The sequence below is a fragment of the Pseudopipra pipra genome, chromosome 28 (assembly GCF_036250125.1).
Source record: "Pseudopipra pipra isolate bDixPip1 chromosome 28, bDixPip1.hap1, whole genome shotgun sequence".
Lineage (NCBI taxonomy): Eukaryota > Metazoa > Chordata > Aves > Passeriformes > Pipridae > Pseudopipra > Pseudopipra pipra.
In genome coordinates, this window is record NC_087576.1 from 1626133 (window position 1) to 1646271 (window position 20139).

A 20139-nucleotide genomic window follows, 5' to 3' on the forward strand; every position below is an offset into this window, starting at 1 on the left:
TCCAAAATTAATCCCAGTAATCAAACACAACATTTAAACCTTTCCTATTCCTGCCCCTTTCCTATTCCTGCCCCGTCCCTACTCCTGCTCCATCCACCCAAAATGAAAACCAGCAGCCAAACACAGCATTTAAACCTTTCCTTTCCCTGCCCCATCCACCCAAAAATGTAAAACAGTAGCCAAACCCAATATTTAAATTACCCTGCCTCCCTATCTCGCCGCTCCTTTTTAATTTCCTTTCCATTTGTGCTACCTAATACTCTCCCCTTTTGTTTGAAATTAATTTGCTCTCATTTGTGGGAGCGCGTTTGATTGCCGTTGATTAAGTTTAACAAGCAGGGGGAAAAAAAAAAAAAGAAAAGGCTGCAGCATTAGACATCAAAGCAAACAAATCCGTTTGCTGGGCCTGCTTGTGCATAATTAATAAATGCTGTCACTCCTCGTGCAGTAAATATATCTATTATGTTACAATAAAACCCGTGTTGGAGCGATTAATGCACGCGGAAAACACGTCCTGGGCAAACCCACAAAAATCTGGGAGTCGAAGCCGCTTGTTTGTTGAATGTTTTGGGATTCAGGGCGACTGTCAGGAGCTGGGGAAATGGGAGTTTTCCTTGGCTGCCAGCTCAGCACGTTCCCGGTGATTCCTGTGCCCTGCAAGATCCATGAATCCCTGTTGGAACTCCCTCATTCCCGGTGATTCCTGTGCCCTGCAAGATCCATGAATCCCTGTTGGAACTCCCTCATTCCTGGTGATTCCTGTGCCCTGCAAGATCCATGAATCCCTGCTGGAACTCCCTCATTCCTGGTGATTCCTGTGCCCTGCAAGATCCATGAATCCCTGTTGGAACTCCCTCATTCCCGGTGATTCCTGTGCCCTGCAAGATCCATGAATCCCTGTTGGAACTCCCTCATTCCTGGTGATTCCTGTGCCCTGCAAAATCCATGAATCCCTGTTGGAACTCCCTCATTCCTGGTGATTCCTGTGCCCTGCAAGATCCATGAATCCCTGTTGGAACTCCCTGAGTAGGGCAGGGCGGAATTCCAGGCTCGGGTCTGCTCCAGACACCCCCTCCCAGGCAGAAATCCTGGTGTGCAAACCCCTTTTTTTAGCAACACTCCCAGAAGCCAGGCTGGGAACTCGGCCTGGGGAGCAGATCCTGACCTGGCTTCTCCCGGGATGAGCCATGGAAGGCTCTGGGATGCTCAGGAATCTGCCCTAATTAGGGGAGAAGCTGGTTCCAGTCCATCACTCCCAAGAAAATTTGGGGATTAGAACCCCTTTGCCAGCAGTTCTCCGCATTTTACCGCTGGATTTTATGGATGGAGAGAGCGGAAAATCGTGGATTGGGGGGGAATAAACGTGCTGGAACAAACTCCAGGCAAAGCAAAAAAGCCCCGGCCAGTTGGTGCCACTTCCAAGCACATTAAATATTTATGGGCCCTCGCTCGGGGCCTCCAATGAGCTGTGAACTGAGCGGGGTTATTTTCCAGGTGATTAAAAATGGAAGAGGGATGGAGGGGACTGTTGATGGGAAGCCACAAAACCACAGCTACTGAGGGAGTCACCACCAGCTCTGCAGCTCGGGCTTTGCATCCCACTCCTGCTGCATCCCAGGCTTTGCATCCCATTCCCACTGCATCCCAGGCTGGTCCAGCCCCCTCTGCCATCCCAGGCTTTGCATCCCACTCCTGCTGCATCCCAGGCTGTTCTATCCCAGGCTGCTGCATCTCCCTCCCACTGCCTCCCCCTCCGTTCCTTCCCACTCCCACTGTTCCAGCCCCTTCTGCCATCCCAGATGTTCCGTCCCACTCGGCCTCATTCCCCTTCCCACGTGGAAAGCTCTGTGGGATGAGCCACCAAACTGCTCGGGGTCACTGCTGGGATATTCCAGGGGATGCTGGAGCATCCAAGATCCAGGCACAGGGCTCATCTCCCCTTTGGAGCACAGGGAGCTGGGCAGGATGGACTCACCTCTTCCCAAACTGCTGCTGAGTTCAGGATTCGGCAAATCCCGACATCCCAGAGCTCGTTTTCCATCCCAGCCCCCTCCCATCCCCGCCCAGAGCCACTCCCACCCCAATTCCTTTACTTCTGTCTGCAAATATTTCAGGTGGAACTGAACTTATCCCTTTAAAACAACCCAAAGAATCCTTCTGAGGTCGCAACACCACAGCCCTGCCTTTCCAGAGGTTTATTCCTGGTTTTCCATGCAGTGTCTGCAGGATGGGGAAGGGCAGACACGGATCTGTCTCCTCGTGTTTCAGGGATTTGGGAAAGCAGTGGCTTCACTCCTGCGGCTGCACTGGGATTAACTGGGATAAATCCTGGCCGCGGGTGCCCAGCCGGGGGTCGAGCACCCACGCAATGACTTTTTTTGCTTCTTAGAAATGCAAGGAAACAGCTGGGAAAAAGGGAGGAAAGAGGGACTGGGGCGGAGGACGGGGTGAAGGAAAGCAGATTAATAAACAAACAAACAACAACAACAACAAAAAATCCCCGAATCCACCCCCCCCCCCGAGCGAGCGGAGGCTCCAAAACAAATTAAAAGTTGTTATGGCAACTGGGGGTGTGTGTGGGCAGCAACACCCGGCGCCCGGAATTCAAACCTTCAGTAAACACCCACACCAAAGGGGGCACCGGGACCCCCCCGCGCTGCCGGGGCCACGGGGGCAGCCGGGCTCTGGCTCGGCACCACCCTCAGACCCGCCCCGGTTTTCCCAGCCCCCCATCCAGCCGCTGGATGAGAGCAGGATTTGCTTCCCAAAACGCTGAGCCCCGTGGGATGAGCTCCGTGCACGGGGTGACCCCTGGATACCCCCGGGGTGACCTCTGGCATCACCCGGGCACGGGGAGGGGGTGGGAGCCGCGGGGGATCTGGCTTGGAAATTCCAGGGCTCGTCTTCCCCCTTCCCACACTCTTGATTTGCTCCAAAAATGACCAGGCGGGGTCACCCGGGGGGTGCAGAGCCCGAGGGGAACAGCAGAGCCCTTGTTCCTGCCATGGTCCCTCTGGGACCAGCCCCCTTGTCCGGGGATTGGGGGTGTGGGGTGTGGATGATGCTCTGGAAAATGCTGCCTTTATGCCCCGAGGTCTGGGAATGGGGTTTCTGAGGCTCCTCCAGCCCCATTTATCAGCAAACCAGGGCCGGGACCGGGACGCCTGAACCAGCCTGGGGGGTGTTTCCTTCCTGGGAGCACTGGGAAGCCATCCATGCTCCCCCAGGGAGATGGGGAACACGGCTGGTGCTTTCAGGGACAGATGGGTTTGGCCCCAGCAAGATCCATCAACTCCTTGCACACAGGGAGGGTTCTCCATCCCGGGATTTCCCAGCTCCCTGCTCAGAATCCTCCTTGACATCCCAGTGGCTGCTGCTGCTCCCGTAAGGAAGCCACAGGCAGGGAATTAGGAGAGCCTGTGCTGGGTTTTAGTTCACCCCCTGAGGCCAGTTAAGGGGTGCAGAGAGGCAGCACTGGAGCGGGAGGCGGGAATGATTCCGGAGGACACGGACAGGCAGGAGGCAGAGCATCACCCCGGCCACTCACTGCACAAGTCCTAAACAGCTTTTTCCAGTTTTCCAGCCCTTTAAAACACACCTGAACCCCAGGAATTCAAGGCCAGGTTGGACAGGAGCTCCCTGGGATAGTGGGAGGTGTCCCTGCCCATGGCAGGGGTGGCACTGGATGGGTTTTAAGGTCCCTTCCAACCCAAACCACTCCGTGATTCTATGAATTCCTCTCCTGGAAAAGCTTGCAGTTGTCCCCCCTCACTGGATATCCCAGCTGCCAGGGAATTATCGCAGGCACATCCCATAATTTGCTTTCAGAGCCCGGGAGTTTTCCCTCCTGTCCCTGTGTTTCTTCCCAAGGCCGAAGGTTGAACAGAAGGGTTTTGGTGCCTGTGATTTTTCCTGGTGGAAGACGAGGGGTTTGTCCTGTCAAACAGACCCCAGAAGGGCAGATTTCCCTGGATTTAAATCTCCTTTTCTCCAGTGGAAGGTTTGGTCTGTCCTGCAAAGATCCTGGGAGAGGAGGAGGTCATGGAATGCTGGAATGGTTTGGGTCGGGAAGGACCTTAAATCTCATCCCGTCCCACCCCCTGCCATGGGCAGGGACACCTCCCACCAGCCCAGGTTGTTCCAGACCCTGTCTCCAACCTGGCCTTGAATTCCTGGGGTTCAGGTGTATTTTAAAGGGCTAGAAAACTGGGAAAAACCGGGAAAATCCTTGGATGCTCTCAGGGATGGAGCAGGGGCCCCAGACCACCCACTCCAGTGAGAACCAGCCCTTCCTAAAAACTCATTAAACCCGATTTTCTAGAAAGTGCTTTTCCCTCCCCGAGTCTGAGGCTCCCTCAGTTACGTACACTCGTATTTCTGGCACACAAACAGCAGCTATTTTTAAAAAATCTCTCTGAAACGCTTTCCCTTCTATTTTTTCCCCAGTGCTCCCACCGGTTGGCATTTCCTGTGAGGAGCACGGGGACTTTTTTCACTCCTTCAAGAGCCCGAATACAAAAACGCCACCTGGGACAGCGCCGGGCTGGATTTACAGCCCCGGGTGAGCGAGCACAGGTCGGTGCCCGGGGGAGGAGCGATAAAAACACCCCGACGAGCCCAAATGCGGAAGGTGAACTCATTAACGAGCCAAACTCGCCGTCCCCTCCATCCCCCCGAGGGTCCCTCGCTGCTCCCGGAGCTCTGGGATGGGCGGGAGGGAAGAGCTCGGGAATTTCTGCGCGGCGTTAAGTGAGGTGCTTTGGTTTCCGAGCAGGTTAAATGGCTTTTTTTTTCCCGTGGGACTGGCAGCTGGGAAAGGGAGATTCCACCCGCTAAACGGGGGGAAATCCTCATGGATTCCTGGGTTGGAATTGGAGGATTTGCTGCAGGTTGTGCTGGGTGCTGGGGTGAACACGGGGGCGGCCAGTGATGGTCCCAGCTGCAGAATCTTCATTTGAACTCCTCCCGGGTTACAAATAATCCTCGGAGCAAACCCTGCTTTGCCAGGACAAGACCCGGGACATTCCCATCCTGGCTTTGCTGAAAAAAAAAATCACAGAACACTCTTTTTCTCCCAAAAGCAAGATGCCATGGACGGGGGTTTTAATACCGAGCTGCACCTTGGAACTCCAGAGCAAGAATTAAACGTGATTTATTCCCTGGCTCCTTTATCTGAGGAAGGGAGAGCTCTGGTGGTTTTTCTTCAATTATTGTTTTAGGCAACATCCAAAAAAAAAATAATAAATGAAACGGCGTTTTCAGCACTTTCTCATATCAAGAAAGTAATTGAGTCAAAATGAAGAAGAAATTATCTCCGAAGTTAATTATCTCGCAGACGTGTTTTACACCCCGTCATTTTTCACCATCCCCGGGCTCCGGGAGCAGGAGCGTCTCTCCCTCCTGTAATTAACGGGCCCGGAATGTGCTGGAGGAAGGGCAGGTTTGTGGTTGGAGGGGGAGGGGATGGGCAGCGACTCCAAATCCTGGCACGGGGTGCCCAGGTGGAGTCACCATTCCCACAGGGAATACGGGAGCGAGACCCCTCTGAGCGCTGGGGTCTGGCTCCAGCTGTGGGTTCCATGTCGGGACACGAGTTTGGAATCGGGGAGGGAGCTCTAGGGGAGCAGGAATTACACCTGGCACCTCTTCCTGCCGGAGCTGGGAGCTTCCTCCCCGTCCCTGCTGACATCCCTTTCCCAGAAAAACGTTGGGATGGGCAGAAAAGCCCCGAGGGAGCCGGGACGGTTCCTTCCCTCGGGGAGGGACCCCTGGCAGCGACACCCCCGGGTCTGCCCCCTCCCTTTCCCCTCCACTGAATTCCGTGTCCATTTTCCGCTGGAATTCCATTAGGGAAGCGCAGCCGGGCACGGGAGGCCCTCAGAGGCTTCCAGTTGCTGCTGGAACGGGACCATCCGGGTGGGAATTGGGGGAAAGTCCGTCCTCCGGCCCAGCTTCCCGCTGGAAACGCTGCAGCTGCGACCACTGGGGGTGGCTCCTCAGCCCCTTCCTTAATTACCCCCTAATCACTGAAATACAGTCTCTTTTTTTGGGGATGGGGGGTGAATTACCCCCTTAATCACTGAAATGCAGGGTTTTTTTGGGGGGGATGAGGGGTGAATTACCCCCTTAATCACTGAAATATAGTCTCTTTTTTGGGGATGGGTGGTGAATTACCCCCTGAATCACTGAAATACAGTCTCTTTTTTGGGGATGGGGGGTGGTAGAGCTCAGTCGTGCTGGCGGAAAATCCCATTTTTATGTTTATGTGGCACAGCCCCCTGAGCCCCTTGGTCACCCCTGAGCCCCTCCTCACCCCAGGGACAGTGGCTGCAGCTGCTCTGGGCAAACCCAACCCCAAACTCCCTTTTGCCTCCCCGGTGTCCCCCATGTCACCCCCAAAGCACCTCCCCCCCCATGGAAGCAGAAGCTCCTTCTTTTCCTGCCGCACTCCCCAAATCCTTTTAAATCTCCCGGGGTCATCCAAGGCCCCCGGACCTGGGAGAGTCTCCAGAGCTTCACTTACTCCATCAAAGATAAGAAAATAAATCAATTCTGGTTTCTTCTCCTTGTCAGAGACCTTCTGAGCTTCCGCCTGTGCCGAGATTATCCCAGATAACGACATCGGGTGATTTGAGGAGATGTTTGTTCTCCCTGGAATTGTTCCTGTTTAACAAAAGGGACCCGTTCCCTTCATCCTCCTCCTTTTTTTTCCTTCCTCTCCTTGCTGGAGCAGCATCAAGAGAACTTCTGGGCCCGAGGATCAAGGGCATCCCAGTTCCATGCCCATCCCTGACCCGCAGCCCCTCCGCTCGTCACTGGGTTATTTTTGTGCCTTTAGAATGAAACTCAGCCCAGTGGAGAGTGAAAAATATTTTAAAAAAAGAAAAAAAGGTGTTTCTCGTGAAGTGAAGCAGCTTGGGAAGGTTAATGAGGCAAAAGAATCTGCTCAGGGAAAACCTGGAGGTGTCAGGAGAGGTGAGAGCTGATGTCAGGGAGGATTAGGGAGAGGGAGGGGACCCCACACTTATTAAAGCCCAAAGGACACCAGCAAGTTAATTACAGAGGGCAAAGGTGCCCGTCCTGTCTGTTTTTAATCACCTCTCGTGGGGGGAAAGTCTTTCCAAGTGCTGCCCTTGTCGTGGGATGGACCAGAATCCAGGTGGGTGGTGCCATGGGGGGCCAAACCCCGAACCAGCACAGCGGGAAAATTGTCCTTGGAGGGAGGAACTGCCCCTAATCCCGGGGTTTGGCCTTCTGGGGGTGGGTGGGAGTGAAGGGAGAGCTGTGGAGAGGGGATGGGCACAGGCTGGGGCTGGGAAGGGGTTTGTGCCCACCCATGTGTGGCTCGGGGTGTTCTCCGGGGTTTGGGAAGACACACCAGGCAGCTCCTCGAAACAACTTGTGTCCAGAGGGAAAAAGAGATGGAAAAGAAGGAAAAAACCACCCTGTTGGGAGGCAGTCCTGGTCCCAGGTGTGTTCCAGCCCTTGGGGAGGTGCAGATCCTGGAGTTGCTGGATCCCACACTTTGGGACTTTGGGAAGCCATCGGGTCCACGGAGCTTCCCGGGGCTGTGTCTCCGGGGGGGGTTGCAGGGTGGTTCCTGTTCCTCTGGTCAGGCTGAGGCTGCAGCCTTGGAGCAGGAATGCTGTTCCTAGGAGCAGGAATGCTGGGTTTGGAGCAGGGATGCTGTCCTTTGGAGCAGGGATGCTGGGTTTTGGAGCAGGGATGCTGTGCCTTGGAGTAGGGATGCCATGCTTTGGAGCAGGAATGCTGGGGTTTGGAGCAGGAATGCTGTGCTTTGGAGCAGGAATTCTGTTCCTTGGAGCAGGGATTCTGTTCCTTGGAGCAGGGATGCTGGGTTTTGGAGCAGGAATGCTGTTCCTTGGAGCAGGAATTCTGTTCCTTGGAGCAGGAATGCTGTGCTTTGGAGCAGGAATTCTGTTCCTTGGAGCAGGGATTCTGTTCCTTGGAGCAGGAATGCTGTGCTTTGGAGCAGGAATTCTGTTCCTTGGAGCAGGGATTCTGTTCCTTGGAGCAGGGATGCTGGGTTTTGGAGCAGGAATGCTGTTCCTTGGAGCAGGGATTCTGTTCCTTGGAGCAGGGATGCTGGGTTTTGGAGCAGGGATTCTGTTCCTTGGAGCAGGGATATCCACGCTGCCATTTGCAATCCCCAGTTCATCCCGCAGAAGGTCCCCAAATATCCCTAAATCCAGATGAGCCGAGGCTTGGCTCCGGCTGAGAGGGGCTGGAGACTCCCAGCCCCACACGGCTCCTCTAAAAGGATCATTCCCAGAAAAAAACCTCCATGCAAATGGAATCCTCTGCACATCCCATGGCTCTGCCAGGAGCCTCAGGATTTTCCACGCCGCATTAACGAGTCCTCGCAGCTTCCTGAGGAGCCCAGAGCGTCTCATCCCCCTCATCCTCCTTCCAGGAAAGGCTTTGTGTTCCCAGAGCAGGGATTTCACGTCTCGGACTCTGTGTCCCAGCCCTGGGATCAGCATTTCCGCCTGGAAGAGCTTTGCTTTGCTGGGAGAGCTCGAGCACCTGGATGAAGGTGTCCCATTTATCACGGATAAAGCCTTCATCCCAAACACGTGGATACCCAGCAGATCCTGCTCCATCTCCGTGCCTGGGACGCAGCCAGGGGGGTGCAGCTGCATCCAGGCTGCTCCAGGAGTGGAATGGCACATCCCCATCCTGCTACATCCAGCAGCTCCATGAAATGGCACATCCCAATCCTGCTGCATCCAGGAATGGCAAATCCCCATTCTGCTGCATCCAGGAATGGCACATCCCCATCCAGCAGCTCCAGGAATGGCACATCCCCATCCTGCTGCATCCAGGCTGCTCCAGGAATGTCATATCCCTATCCTGCTGCATCCAGGAATGGCACATCCCCATCCTGCTGCATCCAGGAATGGCACATCCCCATCCTGCTGCATCCAAGCTGCTCCAGGAATGTCACATCCCTATCCTGCTGCATCCAGGAATGGCACATCCCCATCCTGCTGCATCCAGGAATGTCACATCCCTATCTTGCTGCATCCAGGAATGGCACATCCCCATCCAGCAGCTCCAGAAATGGCACATCCCCATCCTGCTGCATCCAGGCTGCTCCAGGAATGTCACATCCCCATCCTGCTGCATCCAGCAGCTCCAGGTGTTGTCCTGCCTCTGGCCCCACCGGCACTTGCTCGGGGAGGGCCCAGCAGTGCCAGAACCCCCCCAGAGCGAGGAGGGACCCTTAACTCGGCTTCATCCAAAGCTTTTTGCTTCCTGCTGGTGCCTCCTTAGGCTGGAAAACCTGGGGAGCTCCCAGGAGCAGGATGGACAATCCAAAGCAGGGAATGCAGGATGGACAATCCTGAGCAGGGAATGCAGGATGGACAGTCCTGGGCAGGGAATGCAGGATGGACAATCCCAAACAGGGAATGCAGGATGGACAATCCTGAGCAGGGAATGCAGGATGGACAATCCCAAACAGGGAATGCAGGATGGACAATCCCAAGCAGGGAATGCAGGATGGACAATCCTGAGCAGGGAATGCAGGATGGACAATCCCAAACAGGGAATGCAGGATGGACAGTCCCGAGCAGGGAATGCAGGATGGACAATCCTGAGCAGGGAATGCAGGATGGACAATCCCAAGCAGGGAATGCAGGATGGACAATCCCAAGCAGGGAATGCAGGATGGACAATCCCAAACAGGGAATGCAGGATGGACAATCCCAAACAGGGAATGCAGGATGGACAATCCCAAACAGGGAATGCAGGATGGACAATCCCAAGCAGGGAATGCAGGATGGACAATCCCAAACAGGGAATGCAGGATGGACAATCCCAAACAGGGAATGCAGGATGGACAATCCTGGGCAGGGAATGCAGGATGGACAATCCCAAACAGGGAATGCAGGATGGACAATCCCAAGCAGGGAATGCAGGATGGACAATCCCAAGCAGGGAATGCAGGATGGACAATCCCAAACAGGGAATGCAGGATGGACAATCCCAAACAGGGAATGCAGGATGGACAGTCCCGAGCAGGGAATGCAGGTGCCCCGTGGGCAGCAGTGATGGATGGAATCCCTGCCTGGCAGAGCAGTTCATCCTCCTCCCAGCAATGCCTGCAGCATTCCCAGCCTTCTCAGGGAAGACAGGAATCCAGCCACCACCCAGAGGAACAATCCACGCTGTGTTTTACATCCCCTTCCCTACGGAAACACGGAGCTCAGACTTCAAACCCTGCATGATCGGGGGTCACCCAAATCTGGCTGTGGAGCCCCCCCAGCCACCCCTCTCCGTGCCAGGATGGTTTTTTGGGAGCCAAACTGCTCCACAGGGTCAGAGCTGTCAGAGGAGGCAGGAGCAGGAGCAGGAGCAGGAGCAGGAGCAGGAGCAGGAGCAGCCTGGTTTTGCCCCCAGCTCCCGGGAGAGCCGTGACATGTTTATTTTCCCCATGCCAGCTCCCCCGGCTCAGCCCTCTCCGCTTTTTTCCGCGCTGGAAAAGGGAATATTCATCCATCCCTCCCCTTCCCCACCGGCCCCAGCTCCCTGCAAACAGCCCAGCAGGTCCCTCCACTCCAATTTTCAGCGTCCCAGGCCAGGATTGGAGCAACCCAGTCTCTGGAAGGGGGGTGAACAGGATGATTTTTGAGGTCCCTTCAACCCAAACAGCTCCAGGATTCTGCGATTCCACGGCTGTGGCATCCCGAGGTGCCCAACACCCCCTCTTCCACGGGCACAGCTGGATGGGAGCCGACGTTTCCGCCGCCTGACAGGAGCGGCAAAGTGTGAAAAAACCTGAAATAAATAAATTTAAAAAAAAATCGAGCAGCTCGCTGCTTTGCCTGACCCAGATCTCGACGTTTCACTTCGGTTTTTAAAGCGCTGACAGGTCTTGGGGGGGGGGAAAAAAACCCCACCAACCAAAAAAACAACGTTAAGGCGAGAGGATGGTGTTTCAAATCCACGGTTATTGCACATAAAAATAAAAACCAACCCAAACAGCAACAACAACAAAAAATAAAACCAAAAAAAAAAACCCTCTCCCTGCCACACGGGAACGTGTCAGCTCCTTTGAAATGTTGCCTTGTTTGCTTGTCTCCCGGAGCAAAACAGGCAGGGAATTGTTCTGGAGAGCTGCAAAAATATTTGGGCTGACCCAAAAAATCTCTGTGTTCCTGCAGCTGAAGGGGCCCCCCCCTCGTGACCCCCCTTTCCCCAGGCTGGGGGTGCTTGGCCAGAAAACTCGGATTCCATCGGAGCTTTTTGGGGCTGTTTTCGTTCCTTGGGTTTGTTGGTCTCGGTTTATTTTATTGTTTTGTCTTCTCCATCATAGACGTCATTAAAAAAAATAAACTTTTACAATAATGCATTTTGAAGTCACCGTTCCGAGCTCGGGTTTTGTTTTGTTTTTGTTTTTTTTGCCTTTCCAAAAAAAAAGAAAGGAGGGGAAAAAACGAAATTAAAAAAGCCACACGTTGCATCTGGTTATGTATATACATACATATATGTAGGTATAGGTGAGTGGGGTATACATACACTATATATGTATATAGAAAAGAAAAGGGAGAGGAACACAGAGAGAGATTCTGACACCCCCCCCCCCGAGGGGTCAAATCCCTTCCCGACCCTAATTAAAAAAAAAATTAAAAAAAAAAAAAATAAAAAAGAAAAATAAAATAAAAAAGAAAAATAAAATAAAAAAGAAAAATAAAGATCTCCCCCTGGAAGTGACAGAGTGAAAACATCGGGATGACCCCACACGGTTCAACAAAAGTTTCTTTTCGCTTCTGTTTGAAAACTCTCGGGGAGAAATAAAAACAAAACGACCCCAACCAAAACGCCCCATAATGATGTTAAAAGGTCCAGCCAGTCCCCTCCGAGCTGCACAGGGGGCTCCCCACGGCACAGCCAATCCTCTGGGATGCTCCCCTGCGGAACCCTCGTCCCCAGGCCGGCGGATCCTGCGGATATTCCTGAAAATCCCCTTCCCCCAAAAAGCTCTGCTCCGTTTATTCCCCCCTCCCCAGCGCCGCTCGCAGCTCCGGCCCCCTCCCCTTTTCCCCATTCCAGGGGTGGGTTTTCCACCACGAGAGAAAATCCTGCTTTGGAAAAACCAAAAAAAAAAAAACCAAAAAAACACCCTCAAAAACCAGGGAAAAAAAAAAAAACAACCGATGAAACCAGGAAGAAAAAAAACCACCAAAGTTCCCCAGCGTCGGTGAGAGGGTCCCTCCTGCCGCCTCGGCATTCCCGCGCCTCGGCATTCCCGGCGCTCCGGAGGGTCTCAGTCTGTCCGTGTCCCCCCGTGGCCGCAGCAGGAGCTGGGGGTGAGGCTGAGTGCCAGCGGGCACTGGTGGGCACTGGTGGGCACTGGTGGGCACTGGTGGGCACTGGTGGGAGCGTCCCCGTCCCGCCGGCCTTTCCCTGCCCTCTATAATCCCGGTGCCAGCAGCAGGATGGGCCCCAGGAGCACAGGGAGCAGGGTCCGGCCCGCCCGGGGTCGGCTGCATCCCCCCTTCTGGTCCACGAAGGTCCTCTGGTCCGGCATCGTGTCCGTGGGCAGCTGGGGCTGGGGGCAGAGGAGGCGTCAGCAGGGCGGGTTTTGGGGGGGAGGGAAAGCATCCAAGGGAAAAGCATCCATGGAGAAACACCTGGTGTTCCCTTTGCTCATCCCTGGTGTCCTTCCCTCATCCCTGGTGTTCCCTTCGCTCATCCCTGGCGTCCTTCCCTCATCCCTGGTGTTCCCTCATCCCTGGCGTCCTTCCCTCATCCCTGGTGTCCTTCCCTCATCCCTGGTGTCCTTCCCTCATCCCTGGTGTCCCTCCTCATCCCTGGTGTCCTTCCTCATCCCTGGTGTTCCCTTCCCTCATCCCTGGTGTTCCCTTCCCTCATCCCTGGTGTTCCCTTCCCTCATCCCTGGTGTTCCCTTCCCTCATCCCTGGTGTCCTTCCCTCATCCCTGGTGTCCTTCCCTCATCCCTGGTGTCCTTCCCGCATCCCTGGTGTCCTTCCCTCATCCCTGGTGTTCCCTCATCCCTGGTGTCCTTCCCTCATCCCTGGTGTTCCCTTCCCTCATCCCTGGTGTTCCCTTCCCTCATCCCTGGTGTCCTTCCCTCATCCTTGGTGTCCTTCCCTCATCCCTGGTGTCCTTCCCGAGCTGTTTGCACAGGGAAACAGCTCCCAGGGCCAGGATCCCCCTCCCTGTGCTCCCTCCCTGCCCCAAACCCACCTCTGAGTAGCACAGGCTCTGCTCTTTGGACTTGTTTGGCTTCAGTCCTTGTTCCTGGGGAGGAGAAGGCAGGAAGGGTGAGGGCAGGGATGGGAACCGGGGTTTGGAGTCCTGGATTTCCCTGTGGAAATCGGGGCTCGGAGCCCATGGCTGGGGGGTGAGGCACGAAGAGAAAGGTGAGCAGGAGGAGGAGAAGGAGGAGGAAAAGCTCATCCCTTTTCCACGGGCAGCTCAGGGTCTCCACCGGGCTCCTGCCTTGCACCCCTGCTGCAAATCCTCCTGCTGTGGACACCCCCAGACCCCATCCCACCCCTCTCCCAAGGAGCAGAACACAGCCCCACACGCCCAGCCCACACGTATTTTCCCCATTTCCCCAAAACCACGTGGAATTGGAGCCGCTTTCCCCCCGGAGCAGGAGGAGGAGGGCTCGGGGCAGCCACACCGGCTCACCTGGGCAGGCAGGTGATGCTGCCCCGGGTGAGGGGCAGGGCACTGATCCCTCCTTTGCCCATTCCCTTCTCCCGTCCCTACCTGGGCGGGGGTGCAGGCGGGGCCGACGCTGGTGTCGTAGATGGTGTTGCTGTCGTTGACGTCGTCGGGCAGGGCCGGGCTCTTCTCCGCCCTGGGAGGCACCGTGACGGGGGGAGAGGGGTTTTTGGGGGCCACGCTCACGTCGCTCCCGTTGCCAAAGGCCTGGATGGCGTTTCCTGGGGGCGGGAGAGGTTTCAGGGGGGTGATGCAGCAGGGTGGGGTGAGGGGAGGGAGCAGGGGGGGTGGTGGGGAAGCGCCTTACGGAGACAGGGGTTTTCCGTGAAGTCCCGCAGGAACTTCTCGCACTCCTCCTCCATGTTCCCGCTGCCCTTGCAGGAGCACCAGGGCGAGATGGTGATGCTGGTGGTGCTGGCGTCGACGTAGTTGGGGGTCATGTCGAAGCCTGGCAAGGAGGAGGAGGAGGAGGGACAGGGATGAAGCCACGGTGGGAGGGGGACCCTTCCCCAGCCCGAGGCTGCCACTCACCGATGAGCCCCGTGTAGGAGCCCAGGCACGCCTGGTAGTTGTCCCCGGGGCAGCTGGTCAGGGACTGGAAGGTGGCCTGGCAGTTGGTGTGGAAATCAGCCAGACGGGACCTGGAAGGGGAAGAGAAGGGGGAGAGGGATGGGATTGCATCGCCTGTCCCAGCACGGAGCAGCTCGGAGATGTTTCAACAGGATAAAGGGGAAAATAAGGGGGAATATAAAGGGGAACATAAAGGGGAACACAAATGGGATTAAAGGAAGGAGATCTAAATGAGAGCTGAACTCAGGTGGTGAAACTTCTTGTCCCACCTCTGTCGCCCCACCCTGACAAGGGGGCATGGGATGAGGGAGCCAGCCCTCATTCCCGAGGGAATGAACCCCCTCCAAGCCTGGCACCCTCATTCCTCCATCCCTCCCTGCTCCCCAAGCCCTCTCCAAGCGCTGCTCCACCGGCAGAGACCCCATAAACTTCCCGGCCTCGTTTGGCCTCTCCCGGGCGTCGTTACAGGGCCAGAAAATTTCACTGCCTGGATTTATCCTCCCCCCTGGAACCTTCCAGCTCGGAGTGCAATTAAAATGCCTGAGGTTGGGAATTACAGTTTTCCTTTCTTCTTTTGAAGTCGAGAAGGGAGGGGAGGGAAAAACCCCCCCAAAAGGCAGCAGGGTGGGGGTGAGATGCTCCCACCCTGCTGCCTGACCCGGGAGAACCAGCAGAGACGGGGAGAACCAGCAGCAGCAGGAGGAATAAGGAAGGGCCACGAGGAGCTGACTCCCATCCCTCAGTCCGATTCCTGCCTTGGTTCCCCCGTCCCATCTTCCCTCCCGCACGGAATCAGCACGAGGAGCGATGGAAGCAGAAGTTTCACGGGAGGTGTCCCTTCCCCGTGGCCTTTAAGGTCCCTCCCACCCCAAACACTGTGTGATTCCGCCATTCCACGATTATTCCCAGGGGTATCCGTGCCCTGGCTGCGCTGACACACACCCGCTCCTCATCCCAGAACACGGGGAGGGATCCCCCAGGTCGGGAATTGGGATTCCCTAAAGGAGCGGGAAGAGCGGAGAAGAGGATGGACAGACAGCCCAGGGGGACAGAAGGACGGGCTGCAGATTCCCAGGGGGACTCAGCCATCGGATGGACAGACAGGAGGGTGAGTCGTGGCCCCTCTGGAGGAATCTCCCACCCCGAGGATGAGCCCTGGCATTTCCCAGTGGAAAAGCTCCTCGGCTCCTTTCTTCCCCCCCACACTTCACACACCCCGCAGGAGGAACAGGAATCCGTTATTTCCCTCGGCTTCCTCTCCTCCCTTCTTAATTAAATGTCAGCTTTGTCCAGGCAGTGATTGAATCTTCCAGCGGTACCTGCCTGGAGCCGCGGGAACCGATGGAAAATTGCGTCATTTTTTCGTTCCTTAAATAGGAATGGTTTGTTTTCAGGAGGCTTTTGAGCAAATTAAACACGGGAACAAAGGAAGCGGTGGCTGAACGGAGCAGATTCCTTCCACCCACCCCAGAATTCCTCCTCCCCGTTCCAGATCTCCAGGCAGGGACCACCGGAGGGCCGGGGAGGAGCAGGAACGCTGCAGTTCCAGGGGCTACAGCCCAGGGAAAGGGATGTAGGGAAACAGGGAAAGGATGTGGACACCCCGTCCTTGGAAGTGTCCCAGGGGCCAGGTTGGAGCAACCAACTTGGAATGGGATTCTGTAAGGCCCCTTCCAACCCAAACCACTCCACGATCCTCAGATTAAGAGGGAATAAAGGGAGGGAATAAAGCCCTTTAAGAGGGAATAAAGGGAGGGAATAAAGCCCTGCTGCTCAGGGCCGGACCAGCACACTGGATGCTCCATATGGGAATGCGGTGGGATTCCTGGAGACTCTTGCTGGTGACCGAGGGCCTAATTGGGTGCTAATTGCTGCCATCCCAGCGCCCATCCGAGCCCAGCAGCATCAGGCTCCTGAATATTTCACGCCCAAAATGCCAGGATTTCTCTGGTTTTTCCAGGGATTCGCAGGGACTGAGGGGAAAAAGGGCTTTAAAAGACACGAGCCCGGAGAGGCAGCCGGGAAAGGCGCCTGTCCCCCTCCCCTGCAGAGCCGGGGATGTTCAAGAAGCTGCGACAACACGCGGAAAAAAAACCTCGGCGAGACATGAAAAACCCGCGGGCCCCGCTGGGCACCCCCCTCCCAGCGCTGCCTCTGCCTCGTGTCCTGCTGGAGAGGAATCCTTTTGAAGCCGGGAGATGCTGAGATAAAACAAAGATTAGCCTCAAACGCGGGCAGGTGATTCAAAGAGCCCCCGGAGGAAGGAGGGAAGCCGGGACAAAACTCCCGCTTTTGTGGGTGACCCCCCACCAAAGGCAGCAGAGGGGGAAAAACACAAGCAAAGAGATCAATGGGGAGATTTGTTTGATGTGGGAAAAGTTCTGTGCCACCTCTGGGGAGCGGGGTGGCCTGTTCTGGTGGGAGCCAGGGGAGCCTGAGTTGGGGTTTTGGGGAAAGCTGGATTTCTGCCTGGCTCGGTGGGGTGGGCGCTGCTCCCTCATCCCGAATTTCAGGAGGAATTCCTTCGTGGAAGGGGCTGTCAGGCACCAGAAGGGGCTGCCCAGGGAGGTGGTGGAGTCCCCAAGCTCTGGGCAGGGTGACAAGGAGGGGGTGAGGTTGGACTTGGTGATCTCGGAGGGCTTTTCCAACCTCAGGTCCCTCGCTCGGGGACAGGGGGACAGCAGGAAAAAACAAAAAAAAAAGGCAAACCCCCCCATAAACCGAAGGAGAAACCCCCAAATTAGGCCGAGCAGAGGCAAACCAGCAAGAGGGGGGAAAAAATCGGGAGAGAAACCAGCCCAGCTTCTCAGTCAGGAGCTCTCCACGTGCCTTTCAGGACACCACGTTTCGATTCCCCGCCGATAAGAGCGGCTCAAAGGCTTTTTTTTTTTTTTGGTGGGTTTTTTTTTTATCCTCTTTGCCTCTGCTCGAGCCCTATCATTACCCGGGGAGGGAAGAATTAAGCACACGCATCATTTGGTTTTAATTGAGGGCCTGTTCTATCCCATTGAACTGCTAACTAAGCCGAACAGGAGATTGTGTTTACATAAGCAAAGCCCGAGTCGGTATAGACTTGCTGTCACATTAAGTCAATACTTATGAAGCCTCTCGATTTAATTATTCAGCGAGAATTGACTTATTATTGTGTTAAAAGCCCGGGGAGCCTCGAGGGAGCTGAGCCCTCCCAGCTGCCTCCACATGTGGGGTCCCAAGGGAGGGTCACCCCCGAGGTGCTGCCCCACCGACCCCCCCCCTCACCCAGAAATCCAAATCTGACAATCTTTAGAGGTTTCCTAATTTCAAAGTTGGATTTGGAGGCTGGTTGTTGCAGGCTGGGAGCTGGGGGAGTGTGTCAGCCATTGCCCCTCAAACTCAACCACTGCCCCCCAAACTGCACCGTTGCCCCCAAAATTCCACCACTGCCCCCCAAACTCAAACTTTGCCCCTCAAACCCCACCATTGCCCCTCAAACTCCATCACTGCCCCTCAAATTCAAACCTTGCCCTTCAAACTCCATCGCTGCCCCCCAAATTCAAACCTTGCCCTTCAAAATCCACCATTGCCCCTCAAACCCCACCACTGCCCCTCAAACTCCACCACTGCCCCCAAAACTCCACTGTTGCCCCCCAGACTCAAACATCACCCCCCAAACTTGAACACTGTCCCCCAAACTCCACCATTGCCCCTCAAACTCCACCATTGCCCCCCAAACTCAAACATTGCCCCTCAAATTCCACCACTGCCCCTCAAACTCCAACATTGCCCCCCAAACTCCAACATTACCCCCCAAACTCGAACACTGTCCCCCAGACTCAAGCATTGCCCCCTCAAACTCCATCACTGCCCCCCAAACTCCACCACTGCTCCTCTCCACCAGCTCCCGGAGCCGCTGTTGGATCCAGGAGCAGTTTTTCCCTCCTCCTCCTCCTCCTCCTTCCCCGCCAGCCGAGCCGCGCTCGTTACAGGGACTAATGAGAAAGTTGAGCTGCTGCTGCTCCGCTGTTTATCAAGGAAACATCCATTCCGGATGGCATTTTGTCTCTGCTAAACAAAGGCCGGGAAGGCTTTAAAAAAAAGAAGTGTTTTGTTCCCAAATTCGGTGTTTAATCAACACCCAGCTGGGCCGGTTCTGCTCATTCCCGACCCCAAAAGCCGAAAAGAGGCGGCTCTGCTGTGCCCAAATATCTCCCTGATGGGCACAGACACCCTGGGAGGGGCTGGGAAGATCCCTCACCCCATCCCCCAGCCTTAAATACACCAAAAATAGGGATAGAAAAACTCTGGGAAATGATCCCTCACCCCCCACTCCCCCAGCCTTAAATACACCAAAAACAGGGATAAAAACTCCCTCACCCTCCACTCCCCCAGGAAAAACAGGGATAAAAACTCAGGGAAATGATCCCTCACCCCTCACTCCCCCAGGAAAAACGGGGATAAAAACCTCAGGAAAATGATCCCTCACCCCACTCTCCCAGCCTTAAATACACCAAAAACAGGGATAGAAAAACTCTGGGAAATGATCCCTCACCCCCCACTCCCCCAGGAAAAACAGGGATAAAAACTCTGGGAAATGATCCCTCACCCCACTCTCCCAGCCTTAAATACACCGAAAAACAGGGATAAAAACTCTGGGAAATGATCCCTCACCCCACTCTCCCAGCCTTAAATACACCAAAAACAGGGATAAAAACTCTGGGAGATGATCCCTCACCCCACTCCTCCAGCCTCAAATACACCAAAAACAGGGATAAAAAAACTCTGGGAAATGATCCCTCACCCCCCACTCCCCCAGGAAAAACAGGGATAAAAACTCTGGGAAATGATCCCTCACCCCACTCTCCCAGCCTTAAATACACCAAAAAACAGGGATAAAAACTCCAGGCAATGAACCATCAGCCCCTGGATGCTGAGGGAGCTCCAGCCAGTGGAGGCTGGGCAATTCTTCAGCCCCAGCACCACTGGAGCGTGTAAGACCAGATTATTTGTGTTCCCGACTTGCTGATGCAAGATGAAAAAATACAGCAAAGCTGCAGCTGCTGAAATCAGCTCTTTTCTCCCCCTTCTTCCCTTCCCTTTCCTTTCCTCCTTCGCTGAGGTTAGTGCTTTTTTTTTTTTCTTTTTTGGAAAAAAAAGGTTTTTTTACATTCCGGGAGCTCAAAAACCTGCCGGTCGCAATCAGACACAAAAGCCCCGGGAGCTCGTCGGGCTCCCGGAGCGCCGGGAAAAGCTTCCCTGGGCACAAAGGGCCGCGCAAATTGCGGCGATCTGAGCCCGGGGGAGGCGGGGAAGGGCCCGGGGGGATTTTTTTTTTGAGTGGCCAGCCAGGTCGAGGGCGTTGGGATCGATTTATCCGGAGCAAAAACCCGGGATTTGTGCCCGGAATAACCCACAAAGCCGGGAAGGGGGTGGCACAGTGGATTCTCTGGGTCCCACTGCCAATGGGATCAGCCCATGGAGAGCTGGGATTTTCCAGGTCCCATTGCCAATTGGGATCAGCCCCCATAGAGCTGGGATTTTCCAGGTCTCCCTGGGATTCTCTAGCTCCCACTGCCAGATAGGATAAGCCCATGAAGAACTGGGATTTTCCAGGTCCTTCTGGGATTCTCCAGTTCCCACTGCCAGATGGGATAAGCCCATGAAGAGCTGGGATTCTCCAGGTCCCATTGCCAATGGGATCAGCCCATGGAGAGCTGGGATTTCCCAGGTCCTTCTGGGATTCTCCAGTTCCCACTGCCAGATGGGATAAGCCCATGAAGAGCTGGGATTCTCCAGGTCCCACTGACAACTGGGATCAACCCATGGAGAGCTGGGATTTTCCAGGTCCCATTGCCAATTGGGATCAGCCCC

At 55.2% G+C, this 20139-nt stretch overlaps 1 protein-coding gene across 2 annotated transcripts in view; it reads right to left on the bottom strand.

The window, feature by feature from the left end:
- Positions 1–346: 346 nt before the first annotated feature.
- Positions 347–20139, bottom strand: part of GFRA2 (GDNF family receptor alpha 2) — a 36235-nt gene continuing 16442 nt past the window's right edge. Inside the window, exons 5-10 of one of the 2 annotated variants that reach the window (XR_010425495.1) lie at positions 14254–14363; positions 14030–14170; positions 13768–13943; positions 13237–13290; positions 12178–12577; positions 347–363 (exon numbers count right to left, since the gene is read on the bottom strand). Coding sequence is in view for 1 of the 2 variants with exons in the window: in XM_064638121.1 (XP_064494191.1) it covers positions 12440–12577; positions 13237–13290; positions 13768–13943; positions 14030–14170; positions 14254–14363 (619 nt within the window). In the remaining variant the exon portion in view is untranslated. Of the gene's footprint in view, positions 364–11280; positions 12578–13236; positions 13291–13767; positions 13944–14029; positions 14171–14253; positions 14364–20139 lie in introns of those variants that run through there. The other variant, XM_064638121.1, reaches the window with a different exon arrangement.